This window comes from Chiloscyllium punctatum, chromosome 3 (genome assembly GCF_047496795.1).
Source record: "Chiloscyllium punctatum isolate Juve2018m chromosome 3, sChiPun1.3, whole genome shotgun sequence".
NCBI classification, from domain to species: Eukaryota; Metazoa; Chordata; class Chondrichthyes; order Orectolobiformes; family Hemiscylliidae; genus Chiloscyllium; species Chiloscyllium punctatum.
In genome coordinates this window covers 58,874,883-58,896,356 of record NC_092741.1, presented here as the reverse complement: position 1 = coordinate 58,896,356, position 21,474 = coordinate 58,874,883, and the positions used below count along the sequence as shown (strand labels likewise).

General features: G+C 38.9%; 1 protein-coding gene across 5 annotated transcripts in view; it reads left to right on the top strand.

Moving 5' to 3' along the window:
• The window catches only part of mdn1 (midasin AAA ATPase 1), a 189,269-nt gene that overhangs the window by 98,961 nt on the left and 68,834 nt on the right, over positions 1-21,474 (top strand). For 4 of the 5 annotated variants that reach the window (XM_072553757.1, XM_072553755.1, XM_072553754.1 and 1 more), the window contains exons 51-62: positions 403-532; positions 1,465-1,586; positions 2,156-2,289; positions 2,959-3,113; positions 4,943-5,063; positions 12,164-12,374; positions 13,888-14,113; positions 15,444-15,573; positions 16,350-16,520; positions 18,387-18,601; positions 19,589-19,979; positions 20,894-21,003. In XM_072553757.1, the coding sequence (XP_072409858.1) occupies positions 403-532; positions 1,465-1,586; positions 2,156-2,289; positions 2,959-3,113; positions 4,943-5,063; positions 12,164-12,374; positions 13,888-14,113; positions 15,444-15,573; positions 16,350-16,520; positions 18,387-18,601; positions 19,589-19,979; positions 20,894-21,003 (2,116 nt within the window). The remainder of the gene's footprint in view (positions 1-402; positions 533-1,464; positions 1,587-2,155; positions 2,290-2,958; positions 3,114-4,942; positions 5,064-12,163; positions 12,375-13,887; positions 14,114-15,443; positions 15,574-16,349; positions 16,521-18,386; positions 18,602-19,588; positions 19,980-20,893; positions 21,004-21,474) is intronic. The other variant, XM_072553756.1, reaches the window with a different exon arrangement.

The following is a 21,474-nucleotide window of genomic DNA, read 5'->3' as shown; positions in this document are numbered from 1 at the left end:
TCTCTCTCAACTGACTAATATCGTATTAATTTTTGACCGTGCTGGTTAAAACAAACTGTTAGTACTGAATTCTGCACATTTACAAATTCCCACCTTCCTATCAGTGCTTATAGAGTCAGAGAGATGTACAGCATGGAGACAGAGCCTTTGGTCCAACTCATCCATGCTGACCAGCCTTTCTAAAATTAATCTAGTCCCATTTGCTGGCATTGGGCTCATGTACCTCTAAACCCTTCCTATTCATTTGACCTTGATAAATATAGATATGTGTTGCAGTTTTCGGCTGAGATCTGATGCAAGCAGTTTGATCCTCCCCTTTCCTGCTGCCTCTACCAAACAAAAAAAATTGCCTGCTTTCCTCAACTGCTTCTTGGACCAATTGCATGTTGCTTATCTTCTCAGAGAACGCCTCAGTTCCTTTGGATTCACGATGGAACCAGCAGCATTTGGATATTTTACTAAATTCTATGGCATATTCTGGGCTGCATTGTTCAAAAGAGCTTCAAGCACAGCTCCACTCCATTGCTAACAGGTAAAAATTACCTTTGCAAAACCTGTAGTTGGCATCTATGTCAAGGAATGTCTTTTTACCTAGTATTTTACTTGTTCCCTTTTCAGTTCAGTTCCAGCACATCTATTCTGCTGCAGATCACAGTACATTATTAGCCCAGTCATGTATATAAGACTGCAATTCCAGAGGTCAAAGTGGCAACATGGCTTTGTGGCATCAAAGATTCCTAGGAAAATAGAAAATAGTGGAGTTGAAAAGGCACATTCTTCACTGGCCAAAGCCATATCCAGCATAAAAACATTGCTGTGGTTGACCAGTCACTTGGTCCCAAACATCATGACAGGAGTCCCTCAGCACAATGTCCCCTTCATGGACGTTTCTTCCATTATCAGGTTATTAGAAGTGATCCTGTTCGCAAATCAGGTTTGTGTGGAATTCTTCAGCAAAGTAGACTGAATTTGCATGAAGCAAGACCTGTTCAGTATCCAGGCAATGGCATTTGTGCCAGGCAATAACTACCTTCAGTAAAAGAGGATCTGACGACCTGCACATTCAAGCGCAATAGCAAAAACCCCCACCATCCTGGGAAGTCATCATAGACCAGGATCTATAGCAGACTAGCCACATCAATATTGTCTGTGCAAAAACAGGTCAAATGGGTGGGAATTGTGGTAAGTCACTCACTTGACTTACCTGTCAGCTGTCAACAAGACACAAGTTGGGACTGTGATGGGATAGTTTCCAATTGCCTGTAATCTCCAACAATGTATATGAAGTTCAAAACAATCAAGGACAAAGCAACTCACTTTATTAGTCACCAAATAGACCTATTTTGCATTTGAGTACTCTAACAGATTATGAAATGTTAATGTGTTCTTTCAACTTTGTAAAATAATGATTCTTTGTGTACTAATTCCGAAAGCAGGTTGTTCCATGTTTTTGCTGTTTTGTAGGATGGCACTTCTGATGGACAGAGAGGAAAGAGGATATATGGAAAAAGCAGCACTAACCTCTGATGCTGCAAGAAAATCAGGCAGACAAAGTGCTTTAAGGGTATCCATTGCATTCCAGAAAGGTAACCTTAGCAAGATTTGCATCAAACAAATAAGTTAAACTGAGTGTTTTGTAATATTTTTATTGCAAAAAAAATTGAAAAATTAAGTTTGCTTTATTATTTCAAATGCATCTTTTATCGGAGCATGGGACAATTTATTTGATTGTATTTGGTCTGTTTCACTGGACAGAATGTATGGCAGGAAACTGGGCATGGAAAATCTTGTGCCCATAAGAAAGCCACTTTCATTTTCCAGCTGTTAATGTAAATTCTGATTGGTTATTTTAGATCCTGCTCTGGTTTTCTGCTCTTGAGATGTACATTGGTGTAATAGAAAAAGAAGCAATCGCATTCTGGCCACTTTTACGATGAACTATGGAGAGTAATTTTGAAGCCATGGTTAAACTACTGTTAGCACAGAATGAAGCTACATGTTCAAACATAATTGTACCATTGTTTGGATTTCTTTTTTATGCTATTCGGGTATTCTGTGTAAAAGTAGTTCCATAAAAATAATCGAGAAGATGAATATTTGCAAGGGTTGTAAATGCTAAATCTAAAATATTAAAGGCTTTGGTTCACTTGTTTAGGAATGATGAGCTTTGATGACCTGCCTCACCCAGTCTTGGCTCACCTTGCTGCTTTCTTTGAAGCCTGGGATACTTGCATTGTGCAGTGCATAAAGTCTTCATTTTCCAATCTGGAAGATGATGCCTTCCATGGGGCAAGTATTACTCACCTTCTTTGACATGCATCTTGCACTTGTTCATCTGCTGCTAGTTTTGGAGTCCATTCCCTTGGAGAGGTGTGGTGTGCAAAGCCGGCCAACTGATAATCTCCTTCAGGCCTGCCAGTATGAATGTGTGAAATTGCAAGTTGTAATTATCCTGCTATTTCTGATGAAGTTCCATCCCTAAATTGTCGCTGGAATGTTGTATACTAACTAGCCACATGCTAAATCATGTTAAATACTATGGTCGACAGAGTGTATAATTATAATTTAGCTCCATTATAAACTCGTCTCTGTCTATTTTGTATTGTATTACAGACAGTAAAACTTTTAATTTAGGAACCAAAGAAATCTAGGTTGGTTGAAGGACAGTAGTTACTATGCAGTACAGGCTGTGGAACTGGGAGACAAATGCAAAGACTTCTATGTCAGTGTCTGGAAAGTCTAAATTAAAATGAAATTAAGATTCTTTCTAAATTGCTTATTTTCTAATAACCATGCACATAGATATCTGATTTTAAAACTATTATAGATGGATATATCGGAAAGTTTGAATAGTTGTAGGAATAATTCTAACTGTGTGGAGATACTGAAAGCTGTTACCTCTCTTGTATGGCCAGCCTCAATAATAGGACATTCTTGAACATTTTCTGATCTTCCTAGGTATTGTGCAGCATTTTGTGGCGGGATCGATTCTGGATAATATCTGACAGAGTTGTAACAGATACTGAGGGAATAGCACTCCTCTCTCTCCACTGGCATTGGGTGATGAAACACCTCCTGAAAGATCATCTCTGCCAGCTAACTGACTTTTCCCAGTATGTATGAACATTGTTTATACTTAGCATCTTGGTGGTTTGACCGTACAATTCTGTTGGAATATCCCATCTCTAGTGGTCTGTCAATGTAGTATTTAAGATGTATCAACTTAGCAAGGTTCTTGGTTAATGAGTTGGAAGGTTCGTTTTCTTTGTCTGCATAATAGCTAAAGCAGTTCAGAGGCTGAAAATATTGTGAGTACCTCGAATTGTTAGAAGCTTATTTTGCATAACAAATTTGACAGCAGTTTCTTGACCTCATTTGAAATCTGGTGACCAAGAATTGCATGCTGTTAAGGGTTGACATGGTGATATGTTAGGATTAGAGTTCTGCTGTTCTTCAGATTTTGCCAATCTGTTTCCAAAACAAAAATTGTACTAATATTTAACAACAACCTGGATCAGTGATACTAAAATAAAAGGCATCGACTATCCAAAATATCTGTTTTAGACAAATTCTGCTGTGTCTGAGACCTGTGAAACACCCTTTATTATGTCTCCATAATACTGCCAGACTTCAGATTGTACGGATAGCTGTGTCACAATTTCCGTGTAGGCAGATGTTCATACCTCACTATTTTATTTTCTTGGCTTAATTCTTTTCGAATCAATGTTGAAGTATGTAACTCCTCTTGAGTGTTTTCCACCTCAAGTCCTGTTATAGTATTTTTAATGGTTATAGACTGGGCGATGAATGATATTATATCTGTTCTAAGCCATTATGTTGGTATGAAATGAAAGCATTTCTAAAACGTGCAATTAAACACAATACAAATGAATGCACAATTATAACCTTTTGATGTGTGACTAAATTGTTGAAGGGATTAGTGCCCTCCAATTACTATTGAATGTTGAGAAGAGGTTAATTTTGTACAACTCAACCTGGATATTATCCATAATTCCTAAAAGGAGTAACAATAATTATGCAGTGGTTTATTATTCCTAAAGATTGAGTAAGTTCTCTTTTGTGTTTCATAAAACCGGCATATCAAACCAAGAAGGAAACTTTTCAGATTTGTAATAAAACAATAAAGTTGAGGTTTGACAATCTGAAGTATTGGTTGGTGGAAACTGCCAAAATAATAGTGCGAGAAAAATAAAAGATGAAATCTAGTGATAGTGTAATATAACATGAGCAGACGGCACAAAATGGAGAGGAATAGGTAGCATTAAATCTTCAGCAATAAATTTATATAAAGACACAAAGCAGAAGTTGGGTAGAAAACAAAAGGAAAAGTGCTAAGTAGAGCATGCAATGTGGGAACAGAGACATAAATCAAGATAACTTGGGTTTAGACTTCAGGAGAGCAGTGAAAATTAGTAAAGCAACTGACAATTGTATTGACAGTGTTATGGTATTGTTATCTGTACAAGGTTGGAGTTTGAAGCGTGGAGATTAGAAAAAGGATGTTTCACATGGTCCTATTATATCTTGGGGCTTTCATTGACAGTTTCTGTGCCACCCATTTTGGATGTATTTGGGTTTGGGTGTCTGTTCTTTTTTTTTTGCACCCCTTGCCTTACAGTTGTGGTACCTTTGCAATGCTAATCTGTTATTTGTCTTTCTTTGGTATGAATGCTCTTCTTTAATGAATAACAGGGTTTGTTCCTTTTATCCCTTTTTATTTGGTTTGGTTTCTCTTCATGGTTCTGAGGGGTTTTTTTTTAGGGTTTTTTTTTGTACATTGCTCAGGTCCAATAAATAATGTCATCCTTAAAATCAGATTTGGATTTAACTTTTTTGCCACCATTTGTGGGATCCAAAACTCTCGAAGTTTTCATCATACCTGAGGTTATTTGTACTGTAATTTTTGTTCTTTTCACATCAGAATTCCTCAAGAAATTCACACTATTTCAGAGAACCTGCAGAGCCATCTGACTAGTCCTAATGAAATGGCTACCAGTGTGAAGGGTCTGCAGAAATGTTTGGGTCGTCCTCTTCCATTCAAGGTTGGTGAAGTTTAACACTGTCTTGTTTGTACTACGGTTCTGCCTGACCTTTGGGGTAATACACATGTCAGACTTGAAATGGAGCAAAAAAGCTTATGATTGTCCAATGTGTTGAGATATTGGTAACCAGGCAAGAGTTCCAGGTGGTGAAAGCAAACTTTTTGATGAGGTTTCACGAGCAAAACTTTGTTATAAACAGACAAATTGAAGTAATTATTAATCATTTTTTCAGATGTGGAGAAAAGTCTCTCCCTTCCTCCCACTCACTCCACTCTTGTACTGCATAATTCAAACCCAAGTCATAGAGTAATGTGCATTGATGAGACCACATCTGGAGCATTACGGACAGTTTTGTTCCCTTACTTGATGTAATTGCATTAATGTCAGTTCAGAGAAGATTCACTAGGTTCTTTCCAGAAAGGCTTTATTATGAGGAGAGATTGAGCAGCTTAGGCCTGTACTCGTTCGAGTTCAGAAGAATGAGTGGAGACATAATAGGAGTGTCTGAAGTACTAAAGAAGGTTGACAAAGTAGATGCAAAGTGATTGATTCCCCTTGGGAGTTAATCTAGAATAAGAGGTCACACATCGTCTACAAATGAGCCTAAAATGAAGGAGTGGCATATTTTGGAGCAGTGAGAAAGGGTCATGAATCTTTGCAGTTCACTACCCTAGAGTGTAGTGGCTGCTGGGACACTGAATAAATTTAAATTTATGGAGAAGATTGACAGATTTTTGATTATAGATCCATAAGGCCCATAAATGAACATTTATTTCACCCGAAATTGAGTAGAATGTATAACTTGCCACCATCAGGACAAGTTGAGATGTAAAGCACAGACACTGTTAAGACATTTTCACTTTGGCCACAACAAGGTAATGTATCACCGGTTGTCTGGGTAATGTATCACCGGTTGTCTGGGTAATGTAAATTCAGGTGTTCATGTGAGAATTTCCATACAGAGGTGGCTTTTAAAACAGGAGAGGTGGGGGATCCAAGATGGCGGCGACCCAGCAAGTCTGAGTCTATAGTGCTCCTCCCAAGACTTGGGTAAAGTGGGCCATCTACCCCCACCACACTCACCAAATCATTTAAAATAGCTGTTTAGTTTAATTAGTTGCTTAGTATTAAATTTAAACAATCTAATCTTTAGTAAAAATGACTAAAGGGAAGGGAGCCCGCAGCTCTCAGCAAGCGGGAACCCCTCCCCACCCTCTCCAGCTGCAACAGAGGTGTCCACAGCTGCCTCGGGGGACTTAGCTACAGTGGCAAGCCTTGTGGAAATCATCTCCAAACTGGATGCGAAGATTGACACTTTCATTGAAGAATCCTGAAGTCGATGGGACTCGCTCTTGGCCGCGCTGCAAAAGCACGACCAAGGCATTAAAGAAATCGAGCGCCGGTTGGAGGGACGGAGCTAAAGGCCGCGACCTCCGAAACTACAGCGCAATCGACCGTGCATCGGGTCCGGACTCTCGAACAGCGAGTCCGGACCTTAGAGAATCATATTGATGACCTTGATAATCAAGGTCGCCGAAAAAATATTTGTTTGCTGGGCCTTCCCAAACGGGAAGAGGAAGGCCAGCTTACAACGTTTCTCGAGCAGTGGCTGCCACAGCTTTTAAATCTGGAGGCTGGATCAGGCCAGGTAAGGGTAGAATGGGCCTACCGGGTTGCAATACGTGGGCCAGGCTCGAACCAGCGCCCTCGCCCGGTCCTGTTTCGGCTGCAGAGCTATAGGGAGAGGCAGATACTTCTAGAAGCCTCTGTAAATCTTGGATCTATAAAGGATCCAAGATCATGTTATTCCAGGACTTTTCCCCAGCTCTGGTCTGAAAGAGGAAGGCATTCGATGAGGCGAAGAAGTGTTTGAGGGACTTAAATATTCAGTACTCCTTATGCTGCCCAGCGATACTACGCTTTAACCATGAAGGATCCGTGTATAACTTCAGATCGCCAGAAAAGGCTAAGGAATTTTTGGACTCGGTTGGGGGGGGGGGGAGGGTTTAGTTAATGTTGGTGGGGGGGAGCGGTGGGTTTAGTTAATGTTGGTGGGGGGTGGTGGTTACCTTATTCTATTTTACCTCTGTCTCTAGGAGCGTGGTTGTTTTCCCTTGCTATTTTGTATTATTATATTTAATTATTATTTGTTGAGGTTGTAATTTTATAGTTATATATGTTTATCCATGGTATTAACATTACCAAATATATCCAGGTGTGGGTGGGAGTAGGGTGCTCACTGTTAACTCTAGCTTTGTATTATATCTGAATTCTCCTCATCCTATTGAGGAGCGCCTGGGTCAAGGGTGGGGCACTGGTTGGGAGAGGATACGATGGACCTTTGGAAAGGAAGTGATACCCCTTGGGAACAAGGGGGAAAATCTCCATTTAAATACGTTTTATATTTTTTATTATTTAGAAATAGTTTTTATTATACTGTGTAGTGAGTGTATTAGAGAGCCTTTATTTTTGTGAATTTTATATGCTCTATGCTCGGGATGTTTTGGAAAGGGTTTCCCCTCCCGAGGAGTCTCGGATTTGCCCGGACGATTATGGTTGATCAGCCGGTTAAGTGGTGCACCTGGAATGTCAAGGAGTAATTTGCCAGTTAAAAGGAAGAAAATATTATCAAATCTTAAAGAAAGCATTGATACAGCTCTTCTACAGGATACACATCTGTTGAATAAAGAACACTTGAAATTGTGACAGGGTGGATTTGATCAGGCCTTTTTTTCTTCTTTTAGCTCAAAAAGCAGGAGAGTTGTTATTCTTGTTCAGAAGAATTTCCCTTTCAAAATCCTAAATCAGATAAAAGACGAATCTGGACAATATATTCTGATGAAAGCCCTTATAAATGGAGAGGAATATGGGATTTTAAATTTGTACTGCCCCCTGGCACACCCCTTTTTAAATTTATAACAGAAGCCTTCTCAAAATTGATGGCTCTTGGTGCCCGTCATACAATAATTATAGGGGGAGACTTTAATTGTATTATCGATCCGGAAATAGATAGGATTCCCAAGAGTACTGCAGGAGTATCTCCCAGATCTCGACAATTGGTGGATCTGAACAAAGAATTAGGATTAGTAGATGTATGGAGATGTCTTCATCCACAGGGCAGAGATTTTTCTTTTTACTCCAATCCACATAAATGTCATACCAGAATTGGTATGTTTTTTGCACCCTCGATTTTTTTATTTTAAATTCCATATCATCCTGTAAAATAGGTAGTATAGCAATTTCCAACCACGCTGCTGTATATATGGAAACTAAGGCGAGGAACAATGGGACATCCCCTCGGCATTGGCATATGGACCTCTTCCTAATGAAAGATTTGTAAAGTACTTCTCTCAAGAATTTAAAACTTTTTTAGAAATTAATTGAGATACGGCTAGCAACTCATCAATGATGTGGGAGACCATCAAAGCTTACGCGCGAGGTTTGATCATCTCCTACTCATTGACCCAGAAAAAATTAAAGGGAGAACAATAGCGTCTGCTCGAAGCTCGCTTAAAAGCAGCTGAAACTGCATACGCTGATAGACCTTCTATTAGTAAATTGCAAAGGATTACGGCCCTTGGGACAGCTCTAAACATTACGCTTACCCAAACGGCTAAGAGGGAAATATTATTTGCAAAACAAAGATTATATGAATTTGGCGACAAACCGGGTAGATACTTAGCATTTCTTGCAAAGAAAGAAAAGGCCCCTCAGACTATCATGTCTATCAAGGAAAGTACGGGTATTTTGACTCATGATCATAAAAAGATTAACACAATCTTTAGAAAATTTTATTCTGATTTATATAACTCGCAGGATTGTGAAGACAGGACTAGGAGGAGGCAATCATTTTTTAACAAATTGACCTTTCCGGACCTAACTCCAGAACAGGTATCAGTCTTAAATGCTCCCCTAACAGTCCAAGAAATACTTGACGCAATCAGGCAACTTCAGAGCAGTAAGGCACCTGGCCCAGATGGTTTTCAAGCTGAATTCTATAAAGAATTTACAGATATATTGGCTGGTCCACTTATGGGCATGTATAACTATGCATATAGTCAGGGCTGTCTCCCGCCTTCGCTGAAAGAGGCAAATATCTCTCTTATCCTTAAAAAAGGAAAGGATCCAGAAGATTGTATGTCATACAGACCAATATCCTTGCTAAATGTAGATTTTAAAATCCTTTCTAAAATGTTAGCATTGAGACTAGAAAGGGTACTGCCACATATTATAAAGGAGGATCAGACAGGGTTTATTAAGGGCAGTAGATCATCCAATAATGTTAGAAGGGTTTTGAATATGATTCAAGCCTGCCATCAGGGGGAAAGATACCAGGAGTAGTAGTCTCATTAGACTCGGAAAAGGCATTCGATAGGGTTGAATGGTCATATTTGTTTTACACATCAGAAAGGTGTTTACCAAATGAGCCTCAGCATTGTATAGTGATCCCAAAGCAGTTGTGGTTACCAATGGATTAGGCTCTGATAGCTTCAGTGTGGGTAGGGGCTGCCGTCAGGGATGTCCTCCCTCGCCATTGTTATTTACGCTAATAATTGAAGCAGAAGCTATACGGGCTGATCCTAATATAACGGCCCTGAGGATTGGTACAGGTAAACATAAAATTACCCTGTATGCAGATGATGTTCTTCTATTCCTCAGTAATCCTCTGATGTCCGTACCTCGCTTAATCCAAGTTATTAATACATTTAGCGCATTCTCAGGCTATAAAATTAATTTCTCAAAATCGGAGGCTATGCCAATGGGTGGCCTTGCTATGATACCCCACTTAGTGGACAGATCCCATTTTCCCTTTCGTTGGTCCCTGGAGGGTTTCTTATACTTAGGCATTTTTATTACCCCAGTATTCGGTCAGTTATATAAGGCTAACTTTGTGCATTTACTGGAAAGGATAAGGCAGAATCTCCAGCGATGGGGAGACCTTCCAATTTCCTGGCTGGGTAGAATAGCACTAATTAAAATGAATGTCCTGCCCCGTCTCCTATACCCTATGAGAATGCTTCCGGTGATGCTGCCAAGGCTGGCACTACGTAAATTATATGGCTTGTTGGGTTCCTTTATCTGGAATCAAAGACGGCCCCTCATTAAGCTGAAGAAGCTACAGCTTCCACAGGCAAGGAGAGGATTGGACTTCCCAGGTTTTAGGAAATATCAGTTAAGTTCCTTATTAAGTTACATAGCTGATTGGGTCTTATTTGATCCACAATCAATCCCACTGGACATCGAAGCTTCTCAAGTAAAATGCCCACTTATTAACCTTTTTATTTTCAGACAAGAGGAAAATCATTACGGATCACTGTAAAAACCCTATAATACTAAATACAATTAAAGCTTGGAATATAATGTGGCAAAATGAGGGCAACTCACATAAAACATCCCCCTATGCGCCGATAGTGGGAGCATGGGGATTCCAACCGGGATTTACAGATGCCACTTTTAAACTCTGGAGATCCAGGGGTATGTCATGTCTAGGGGACCTATTTAAGGATGGGGTCCTGATGTCTTTTGAACAGCTGCGTCAGAAATTCGGATTACCTAATGGAGATCTCTATTGATACTTCCAAATTCGAGACTATATACAGAAGAAGAATACGTTATTAGATAGTCTTTATAAGTCAGATAGAGAATGTAGAGTATTACGACCAATGGGGGTATCTTCCATCAGTACTATTTATAATTTACTACATGATGAAGTATCGGAAGATATGGACAATCTGCTTAAAACATGGGATCAGGAATTGGGACTAGAAATCTCTATAGAAATGTGGAATGACATTTGGGAAAATGCCAGAAGAATCACCATCTGCAACTGAACTCAGGCTATCCAGCTGAAGATACTTCATAGGGCCCATATGGCACCAGATCGATTGGGGATGCCCCTGCCTTAAATTTTGCCAATGTGTCCCAAATGTAAAATAGAGGTGGGCACTCTTGTACATTGTCTACGGACCTGTCATAAGATCCATAGATATTGGACTAAAGTAGCAAGTACCCTGACAGAAATTTTAGGAACGGAAATTAAAATTGACCCGTAGCTCTCCTTTTGGGCTTTTTGAACTTCTCTTCCCATGCATGTCCAGGGAGGATATTATTTTCTATTCTCTTTCTGTGCAAGGAAAAATATTTTAGTAAACTGGGTGGCTGAAGGCCCCCCTGGACTTTCAAATTGGCACAGATTAATTATGGAATGTATTCCCCTTGACTTCCTTACAAATATGGTGCACTGAAAGACCGAATTATTTTATAAAATATGGCAGCCCTTCTTGAATTATATGAATACAGATATTTCGGCTATCTTAACAAGGGCTTTTATTTAATTGAGATTATGAACCTGGCTGGTCCAGGGCCCCTTGGGAGAGGAATCCCGCACGAATACGGGTTGTGTTACATTTGATGTTAACACATTCCGAGCATGTATCTCACTATCCAATTTCTGTGTTATCCGCTATTTTTTTCTCTTTCTCTTATTTGAATAATGTAAGAGATTTAAATATACACTCTGGTTAGTTGTAGGTTAGATTAGTAGTTAGTTGAGTTTTGGTTTTTTTCTTGGTATTTTCCTTTTGTTAAATTTTGGTTATTATATATTTAAGATTTAATTGTATATCAATGTTTGTACTTGAGAGTTTTGTTTATTTTGGTAAACTTGTAAAAATGTTAAATTTCTAATAAAAATATCTATTAAAAAAACAGGAGAGGCTCTTATCAGTACAACTCACCTTTGGTAGTAACGAAAATTTAAATAGTCTCCTATCTGTCGTATAGAGCATTAGTATCTAGTCATTATATATTTTTAATTATAAAGTGAACATGTAAATTTTAAGTTCCACTTGTCTTCGAACGAAGACAAGCCCCACATTACTAGATGCTCTGCTAGCCAATTATTATTCTTGAACTGTGTCAATTGCAGCAATTAAATATGGCAAATGTTTACCTGTTTGAATTGAGGGGTAGGAGTTTATATGTAAGATTAACTTATCTTAGAATGTTCACACTTTTACTATTGCAGAAATGTTGCTTTATTAGGGGCTGTGTTCCTGTAAAAATTAAAACGTTGATTAAACTTTTCCCACCTTTTTTAGGTTGGATCTGTTGTGGAATGTGTGTCCAAACTGAAAGTGATGAGTTCTGTCCTGGATGTGTTGAAATTGAGGCCAAAACTGATGGATGTAACTTGGAAAGAACAACTGTATAGAATTAAAACAGCTGCTACTGACTGGAAGATTAAGCGGGGCTTGATGTTGTCTTGGGGTCTCGTAATTCAAGCAAATCACGTAGTAGGATATGATGCTGGTATGCTTTTAATAAAAGTAAAACTAATTAATGCATTAGAATATCCTGTAAAGTTATAATTAAGTGCTAATGGTTTAAAATGTGGGTATAATGAGTATCCAGTTCAGTTTGGCCTTTTTAAAGCAGCTCATCTTCTCAAGGAGAGTGGAGATAGATATTATGCATCAGATCAGACCTCCTCAGAATATATTAGGAAGATGGTCGAGACCAAACTTGTTCTGTCTTTAAAGATAAATGTAGTGTCATGTTCCAGATGTAATACAATTGCTCACACTATGCAATGTTAAGCAAAGTGGAATTTATTCAAACACGCATAGCTAAAATAAAAGAAAAGAAAGAAGGAATTGGAATAACAACTCTCCTGGAAAACTAAACAATCAATGCAGTAACTATTATTGATTAACTGTACCAATATAACAACATCTCATAAACATGCTCTTGGCAGAAGGCAAATTCAGAAAGCCGATTTGTCTCTCATGCAGTTCTCTAATCCACCATTAAAGAACATCAAAAGGCGATTCTGAGAGAGAGAGAGAGAACTCCAGCTTTCAGCTGTACAAAGAGAGATGTGGCAGCTTTTCACAACCCCAGCAGCTTCTGCTGAAAGCTGAACTAAACATCTTATTCTGTGGGTGGGAGGTTAACCACACCCACTCAGGATGCTTCTATGGTTCCAACTCAGGCTGCTTCCATTGTTCCAACTGTAAAAATTATCATACAAGGCTTCACAAGTTGTTTACCTTCTCATTGACTTCTCATAGGCATCTGTCCCCACCCCACCATCTCTAGCTAAAAGAAACTAGGACAAAACCTCTCTTAAAGCCACGGCATTGTCACATAAGCAATAGATGTTGGATAGCCAGCAAAACCCACATTCCCTGAATGAATAAATAGAAGTGGGTTAACAATATGATTTGAGGAAATTAACTCGTGCATCATATTGAGGTGACAAAATGAATTGCAGCACTTAATGCTGTAAAGACAGGAGTCATTCTGGCTGAATAAATAATCACTTGTTGTGATGTTGCCATGTCAATGGGAAGTATCAACTTTTTCTTCTTGATCAGAAAAGACAAGAACCAGAATTTCTGAATTTTACTTTGTCCTTAGAAACCATCTCTTAGGTGGCCAAGCTTGAACTGAGCAAGCTTTCGTCGTCGAGGGTACCAGTTTATCTGATAGCGCTTAAATAAAATAACAGTAAGACCACCTTCCAACAGGGAGAGATTAATGTTGATCAAGGAGTGAAGGACAGTAAGTGGCCAAGTCAAAGACATGGTCAACATTTGGATTTTTGCAGAGTTCTTTGGGGATGGCATGATACGTGGCTTCGCAAGTGAAATCCAGGAAATTGGCAACCAAACTTTCAGCCATGATAGGTCAATGAGGGGCAATTGAGACTTTTTTGTTAATAACTAGAGTTGATGCAACTTTAAGTTTTTTTTCACAACTGATGATGCTCAATTAGCTATTGATATTTCAGGAGCTACAGTATTTGCACTTTGTGTTCCAGGTGTTTTGCAGTCTGTCGTGGACTCCCAAGCTTCAGTGATGATATCTCAGGGTCTTCTAAACTCTCCAGATACCCAAAGTCTTGAGGCAGGTCCACCTGAGCTAGATGAAACCTGCTTGAATCAGTTAGCAAGCAGAATTCAGCTGTGGCCTGTACTGGAATATCTGGCATTACTCTGCAAGTATAAAGTGGTGGCAGACCTTATGGATCTATCATTAGTCTCCAGGTAAGCAAAAGAAAGTAAATTACTTCAATTGCTGTTAAACATAATTGCTATCTTAAGAAACGAACAACCAAAAAGATTGTTAAACACTAGCAGGCAGGTCAAGAGAACTATGGTAAAATAATCTCTAATTTTATGACACACAGCTTGTTTGGAAGACAATAAGTTGAATGGTACACTACCCTTAAGTTCTGCTCCAATTTCAAAGATGTTCAAAATAGTGGGTAGTTCTTTCTGTACACCCCTGAAACTGTTTTGCTGTAAATAATGAGAAAAATTCTTGGCTAGGCTACCTAATACTTTGGTTTTACACTTATCTATTCAATCCCATTTCCTATTCAGCCTCCCTCTGCAGGGAAACACCTGTCATTAACTTCATGATCTTGAGTTCAATCATGCCATTAACTGAAGGATTGAACCATGTTATTCTGCGCATGTATGTGACACTATTATCTATAAACCTGCCCTGACAGTAGAATGACCTTGATTATAAAATCAATCAGTGCACTTAATTTTATGACTGATTTTGGAGCATTTTAAAATATGCAACTTGGAGATTACACAGTGAACTTCTGTTTCCAGATGTTTTATTGTTTAGCCTAATATAGAATCATAGAAGTGTGGAAGCAGGCTAATTCGCTTAATCTGCACACCCCTGGACACTGGGCGATTTAGCACAATCAATCCGCCTAATTTGTTTTTAGACTGTGGGTGGAAACCGGAGCACCCGGCGGAAACGCACGCAGACACAGCCATTTGGGCAAACTCCACCCAGATAGTTGCCTGAGGTTAGAATTGAACCCAGATCCTTGAGAATGTGACGCTGCAGTGCTGCCTGTTCAGTATAAATACTACTAAACTTTTGAGCATCAAAAGTTAGGAAGCTCGGAGCATAATTTCTAGGTTTAGTTAATTAATCAAAAGCAGAATTTAAGCTGTACCCTTTTTTGGTCTGTCAATGATCTGGACCACAACCTTGAGATCGTGGATAAGGGTATTTGAGATTTTCCATACCTTGGGAGTGTGCATTAGATTATTACATCACAATGTATACGTCATACTATCGTTTCCCTGTAAATCCTGAAGGTGAAAAATCACTTTAACACCAACAACAACTCGCCATACCCTATGATGAACATTCTTCATTATCCCTCTTTATTGCCAACCATTAACTATAAATGGGCTATATGAAGGGAATTAGGATAGACTCATTGGTTTAGAGCAGTAAATTTATGTTTTTCATTCTGTTTCTAATAAATGTAAATTTGAAGACCAATAAAGGACAACATGAAGTGCATTAGCATCATAAATAATCCTGTTTCATCACCAACAGTGCCAGAAGTAAGCCAGATCAGTCAATGGTTAGTGCTGAACTTCGTCAATTAATTATATTCTGCTTAAGATCCACGCCTGTGGCTGCTCAAGATCTCCGAGAATTCTGCTATTTAGCACAGGTTGATGAGGTGAGTGCACAAATGCAATTGGTCAAATCACATCTTGCAGTATTGCGATTATAATAGTTATCTTTTCCTGGGCATCAGAAAAAATGTCTTGCTTCACTTCATAGAACCTGGTGCTGGTAACTAAAATGGAAACAATTGGTCATAAAAGCATGCTTTGTCAATTACTTGGTATTGCTATATAATGGATTCCCGCGAGTTGTCACAGGAATTTCTTTTACTCACTCCTGGGCAATGGGCATTGTTGGCTGGCCAGCATTTATTTCCCATCCAAAGTTGCCCTTGAGAAGGTGGTGCTGAGTTCCCTTCTTGTATTGCTGCAGCCCACATGCATATATCACATATCACTTACACTGTGTGAGTTAAATCATGAACTGGAGTGATTTGATTGAAACATTTCCTTGTTTTAATTGGTTTTCCACCGCAATGCTGCACAGTAGCTACAGTGGACAGGTTTCTCTTGTTGTGAACCATAATTAGTCTGAAACTGGTAAAATTGGCTCACTTATACATAATTAATATCCGGTCAGATTATGGAATTTGGATCATCAGTGCCCAACTGGAAATTTATCTTGCAAGTCAGTTGGCTGAAATTTGGAGTATTCAATGCATTCAAAGTGCTCTTCCACTATTGGAAACAGTGTAACACTGACAGATCTGTAATAATGCTTTATTCCAAATTGTATATAAATTTGGGCACGTACATTGAAGGTAATGCCAGTGAAAGGAATTTTAAAGATGCAACTTAAAATCAGCTTTAATGTGTTTTCGTATCTCAGCTCTCTCCTGAACAATTAAAGTTGCTGAGTTCAGGACTGATGATGACCATGTTTGGAGCATTTTGGAGTAGTTCTATCACAACCAATCCTGACTATTGGCTGACATGGAAACCCCCAGCAATTGTAGGAGATGACACGATTCCAGAAAACATCATTAACAAATCATTAAAGGTTGGTCTGCTTTCTTTTGTAAATTAAATAACGTGTGGGTATTCAGTTTACACACCTGTTGGCCATATTAAACCTACAGTTCCCAACAATCTTTTGAAGAATCTTCATGCAGACAATTTGATCCCTGTACCCCAGGAATAGTACCCGTTCTGTGAATTAAACAATGTTGTGTCCAAATGTGATCATGATGCTGTTTCTTTATTCTTCCCTAATTCCTCTGCTCCTCTTCCACTTGATTTATTCTTGGCAGTTTGTATTTAGCCAAATAATTTTTCAATGGCTTCTCCTCCCATTTAGCACAATTACTTCTAGAATCTACAGAGGATTCACTTTTTTAATCTAATTTATGTCCCTTAATAACTGCATGCATTTGGATAGCATTCAGCCCCAATTCGATATTGCTTTGTCTTAATCCCGTCTGTTTCTTTGGCTTCCAAGTTATGAATGAATCTTGACTTTGTCCAGCTCAATGTGAAGACGAGTTTCATTTTCAAACTATTTCTTCTAACTTGCATCACTTTTCCTGATAAATTGTTTGATTTTAAACAATCTGTTGAAAAATATCAGCATTTTGTTCAGTCTGTGTTTTATGCCATATCCCATCCATCAGAAAGATCACCAACTTGACCTCTTTGAAATTGCCACATCAACCTTTTTGCTGCTCAAGACCTTGCATCTGACAGCCTCCAACATAACAACCTAAGGGTATTTGCTGAGTTACTCAAGATTCACTTGTCATGAATTACAGCTGTTTATATCTCTTCTCCCTACCTCTGAAAAGGAGGCCTGGGTTCAAGTACCATCTGCTCCAGAAACTCACAAGAGCATCCCTATACAGACTGACTGACTAAAAATATCTCTCTTCTCCATGTATTGTCCACTGGCCCCACCCAGTCCCTGCTGTCTCAACTTGGTTCCATGTCATTGATTTCAGTTCTTCTACAGCCCTTTTTCAATCTACATTCGCAGTCTCCCCCAGTTTTCTACTTGCCCTCACATCCTTGCCTCACTTTGTTCTGCCATTAACTTCAACAAACTGAATACAAATGATTAGCATTCCCGGTTCATTTTCATTCTTTTCAAGTAAGAGTCAACCACATAGCTGTGGATCGTGGTCACACATTGACCAGACTGGGTAAGAATGGCAGATTGTCTTCTGTGAAGGACATGAGTGAACGAGATGGGTTTTTGCAACAATCATTGGCAGTTTCATGCCCCCATTCCTAAAGTTAGCTTTTTTTATAATTCCAGATTTATTAAGTGAATTCAAATTCCACCAGCTTCCATAGTGCGGTGTAAACACATGTAACCAGAGCTTTAGTCTAGATCTCTGGATTACTAGCCCTTTTGATATTACCACTTCCTCCACCTATAATTTATGCAACCCTTACCTTCCTGTCTGACACTCACTTCTCCCTATATCTCCCCTGTGTCTCAAGTCTCTTTTTTTTAAACCTCTTTCTTTGAACAAACCTTTGACCACCAGTCAATCTAAATTTCTGATTTTGTTTATTTTCCATTTCAAGCACCCTGATTTATCTTGTCTTGAAGGCCATGTGTAAAGTAAATCATGCGATGTTGCAGCAGTTTGATGGGATTAGATTGTACATGTGATTCTCTGTGATGGTTACCTGATCTCCAGGTAGTATATAGAATGGCATTGACTGTGACTGTGATTGGGAATGGATTGCCTGTGATCTTGGCTGTAAGTGCTGCATTGTAGAGTGAGCAAAATAAAGGAAAAACTAACTTCTCAACGGAAGCAGTTGTGTAGAAACCATGTAGTCAAATTCGATTGCTTGGCAATTGAAAGCAAGTTTTGCAAATATGCTTATTGCCCAGAGAACATTTATTTTCCTCCAACAGGGGCCTGGCGTTTTATGTCGCGCTATCCAATCGAAGTGTTTCTTTGAAATTCTGGCCAACAGCAATCAAAGCTCTTCTGAGTCCTTCAGTGGAATTGGTATGCCAATGGCAACTCATGTGACTCTTGGAGAGTGGCTGGAGCGAACTCGACAATTACAAGACATCAGTTCGGTGTTGTGGACCAACATGGCTGTTGGTTCCTTTGCTGAATTCAGGTATGTCATAGAAATGGCATTTTACTTTTGCCTCCTTTTCCATTAGGAGATGTTTGTAAAAAGCATGCATGGTCATGTTCTTAATTAGGATACTTTCAAGATGAAAATTAGATTGTAAAAGTAAATCCCCACCATATTAGTCTGTGAGGGTGTTTCATATTCCCTTTTTTTAAGTGAATTTGCAATCCCAACCACACCGTAAATGTCAGAAGGTAGACATTTGTGGGGATGAGAGGGTGTCATAAATGCAGACACGTAGAGAGAAACAGACCAGGAAGGTCCCAATAAAATAAACCTTTGAAAATTTGTGCTCTGCTATACGATGCTTGTGCTAAGCCTGTTTTGTTAGAATTGAGTTCCATTAGAAAGAGCCTGATTTTGATGAATTGAACAGATTCTGTTTTTGCTGCCAGTAAGCCCAAACAGAGCAACTCCAAAATGTAGCCATTCAATTTGCCCTACAGTTGCTTGCATCTCAGCACCCATGACCGACAATACAGAGTTCTCCATGTGAAGCTACCAAGTTCTTGTGCAGAACTTGTGAATTTTAGTAATGTAGTGGTGAGGATTGATAGTGTTAGAACGGTTTCTTCAGAACCCACTCCCTCCTCCACCAATATTGACTTAGATTAATTTTGGATGGTGTATTTCCATTCATAAGAGGCATTAGGAATGTAACATACTGTACGAGGCTTAGTGGCTTAATATGTTTTAGCCGGCAGTGAATTCCAGTGTAAGGATCATAACCCACCTTACTACATATTTTTGAATGTAGTCTAAAAGATGCTCACTGATGCAAATGTAGGCTTGAAGTGTATTTCAGGTTTAATTTCTGATCAGAAAATCATTAAGCCAATTGACGTTCTGAAGACATTCTACAATTTATTGAATTCATAATGCTAAAATCAAAATTTAAGAACCAAATAATTTCATTCAAATCTAACTTGTAAGTTTTGGAGAAAACCTGAGGATCTGGTTATTTTACAGATTCACGGATTCTAGATTGCAGTGCACATTGCTGCTCAAACAGCTTCAAGCAATAAAGGATTTTTTGCCAAAAGAACTTCAGGAAGAATATTTACAGACATGTGACCAACTTGCCATTGACAAAACCAGCATAGCTAGTCACAGCATTCAGAGTTTGCTCAGCAGTCTTGCAGAGCAGGAATTATTGCCCGAAGATGTTGTTTCACTTCTTGTGACCTGTGTACGGAAATTTGTGGGTAAAGAGAAGGATTTTCGAAGCCTTTCGGAGAAAGCTCAGAGAGGCTGTCTGTGGGTACACCTGGGATTGCTACAGATTCAGATTTGGACACCACACACGACGTTTGACCCTGCTGTCAAAAAACTGTACAAGCTGAATTATCTCAAGGAGGAGGTCAGTTATTCTGTTTATTTTTTTTTGTTTAAGTATTATTCACTTATTTGAACAGACAATAAGTCCAAGTTTTGGATAATATTCATGTTTCATATGCATCTAGAAACGCGTTATTGAAGACCAGTGGTGCTGGCTGTGATGTCACAACTTGGGCATTTATCGCAATGACTTAAACGCCTATACTTTGATTCAGTAGAAGGGTCCCTGGACCTGAGATGTTAACTCTGCTTTCTCTCCACAAATAACTGCTCAGACTTACTGAGATTTTCCAGCAATCTCTGTCTCTGTTTCAAATTATGAAGAGAGTCTTGTTGTAATTGATCAATAAATGACCTAGTGGTTGAGTTTTTCCACTTGCCCATGATAGTTGCTTCTGTTTTAGGGAGACCTTGCTGGAGCACGGTATTCATATACATAATGGGCTTTGATGTCATTTTTATAAAGTAATGAAGACTGTCACCTGCACACAAGTTGGAAATTGGTGCATTGAAGTAATAGTCATATAATTTCCCCTTGTAACCTCTACTTTAACCTTTTATGTAAATGATAAAGTACTGTTGGGGCTGTTTTTAAATAGCTTGTTAAACTGGGATCCCATCTGCCTATTATTTACATTGACATAGATATTAAAAATCTCATGGCGTTATTTGGATGTGCAAAGTCCTTGCAGCCAACTTTGGCTCATTTCTCATTGCTATTTGAGTCATTCACCAAGGTGACAACCCTGATGGGTGGCAGCCGAGGATGGTATAGGAATTCACTTGCAAATCCTGAGCACTGAGGTCAAAAATCTTGGATTTTTAAAATTGTTTTTATATGTAGTTGTTGCTTTCCCTGGCTTGAGATGTTTTAACAAGTCAAAGAATTGCAAATTGTTGATGTTGTCTGTTAATAGTTTCTTTTTCTCTTCCTAGTTGCAACAATTGCAATGTGAATGGAAGAGTCGCAACCTGTCTGAACAGTTGTTGACTGGCCGAGAGCTATTACAAGATGGAGAGAATAGACATTGTCATCCCCGAATTAGGTACGTAGTTTAGTATCCTGTCTGAAATTGACATTTGTGTAGGTCAGTGCTTACATGAAACCATGACTTCCTTTCCTAATCCCTCACTTTTTTCCAAGCCAAGCAGACTGGTTGAAATTCTGTAACAGATTGCCTCTGCCTCTGGGGGTAGCTGGCCAGCTTGAGTGGCAGATCTTGGTGGTTCTATTTCCCCAGTAAGGGCTATTATGGGTGCATGAGGTTGATTTAAAAACTTAGCTTGTGTATTAGAAGTTTTTCTTTCGATGTTAAAAAAGCAGTGGGGACTAACATAGTAATTTTAAATATGGATGTTTGTGAATGCAAAAGTCAGTTCACTACACAAGTGAAGGCTCCTCCATTGAATTTTTAATGGAAAATATGATCGTTGTATACAGTGCATCAAGAATTTTTAGTTTTTTTTTCTTGTAAGAACCCAATGTCTCTGATATTTACTAAAAGAATGCAACTTCA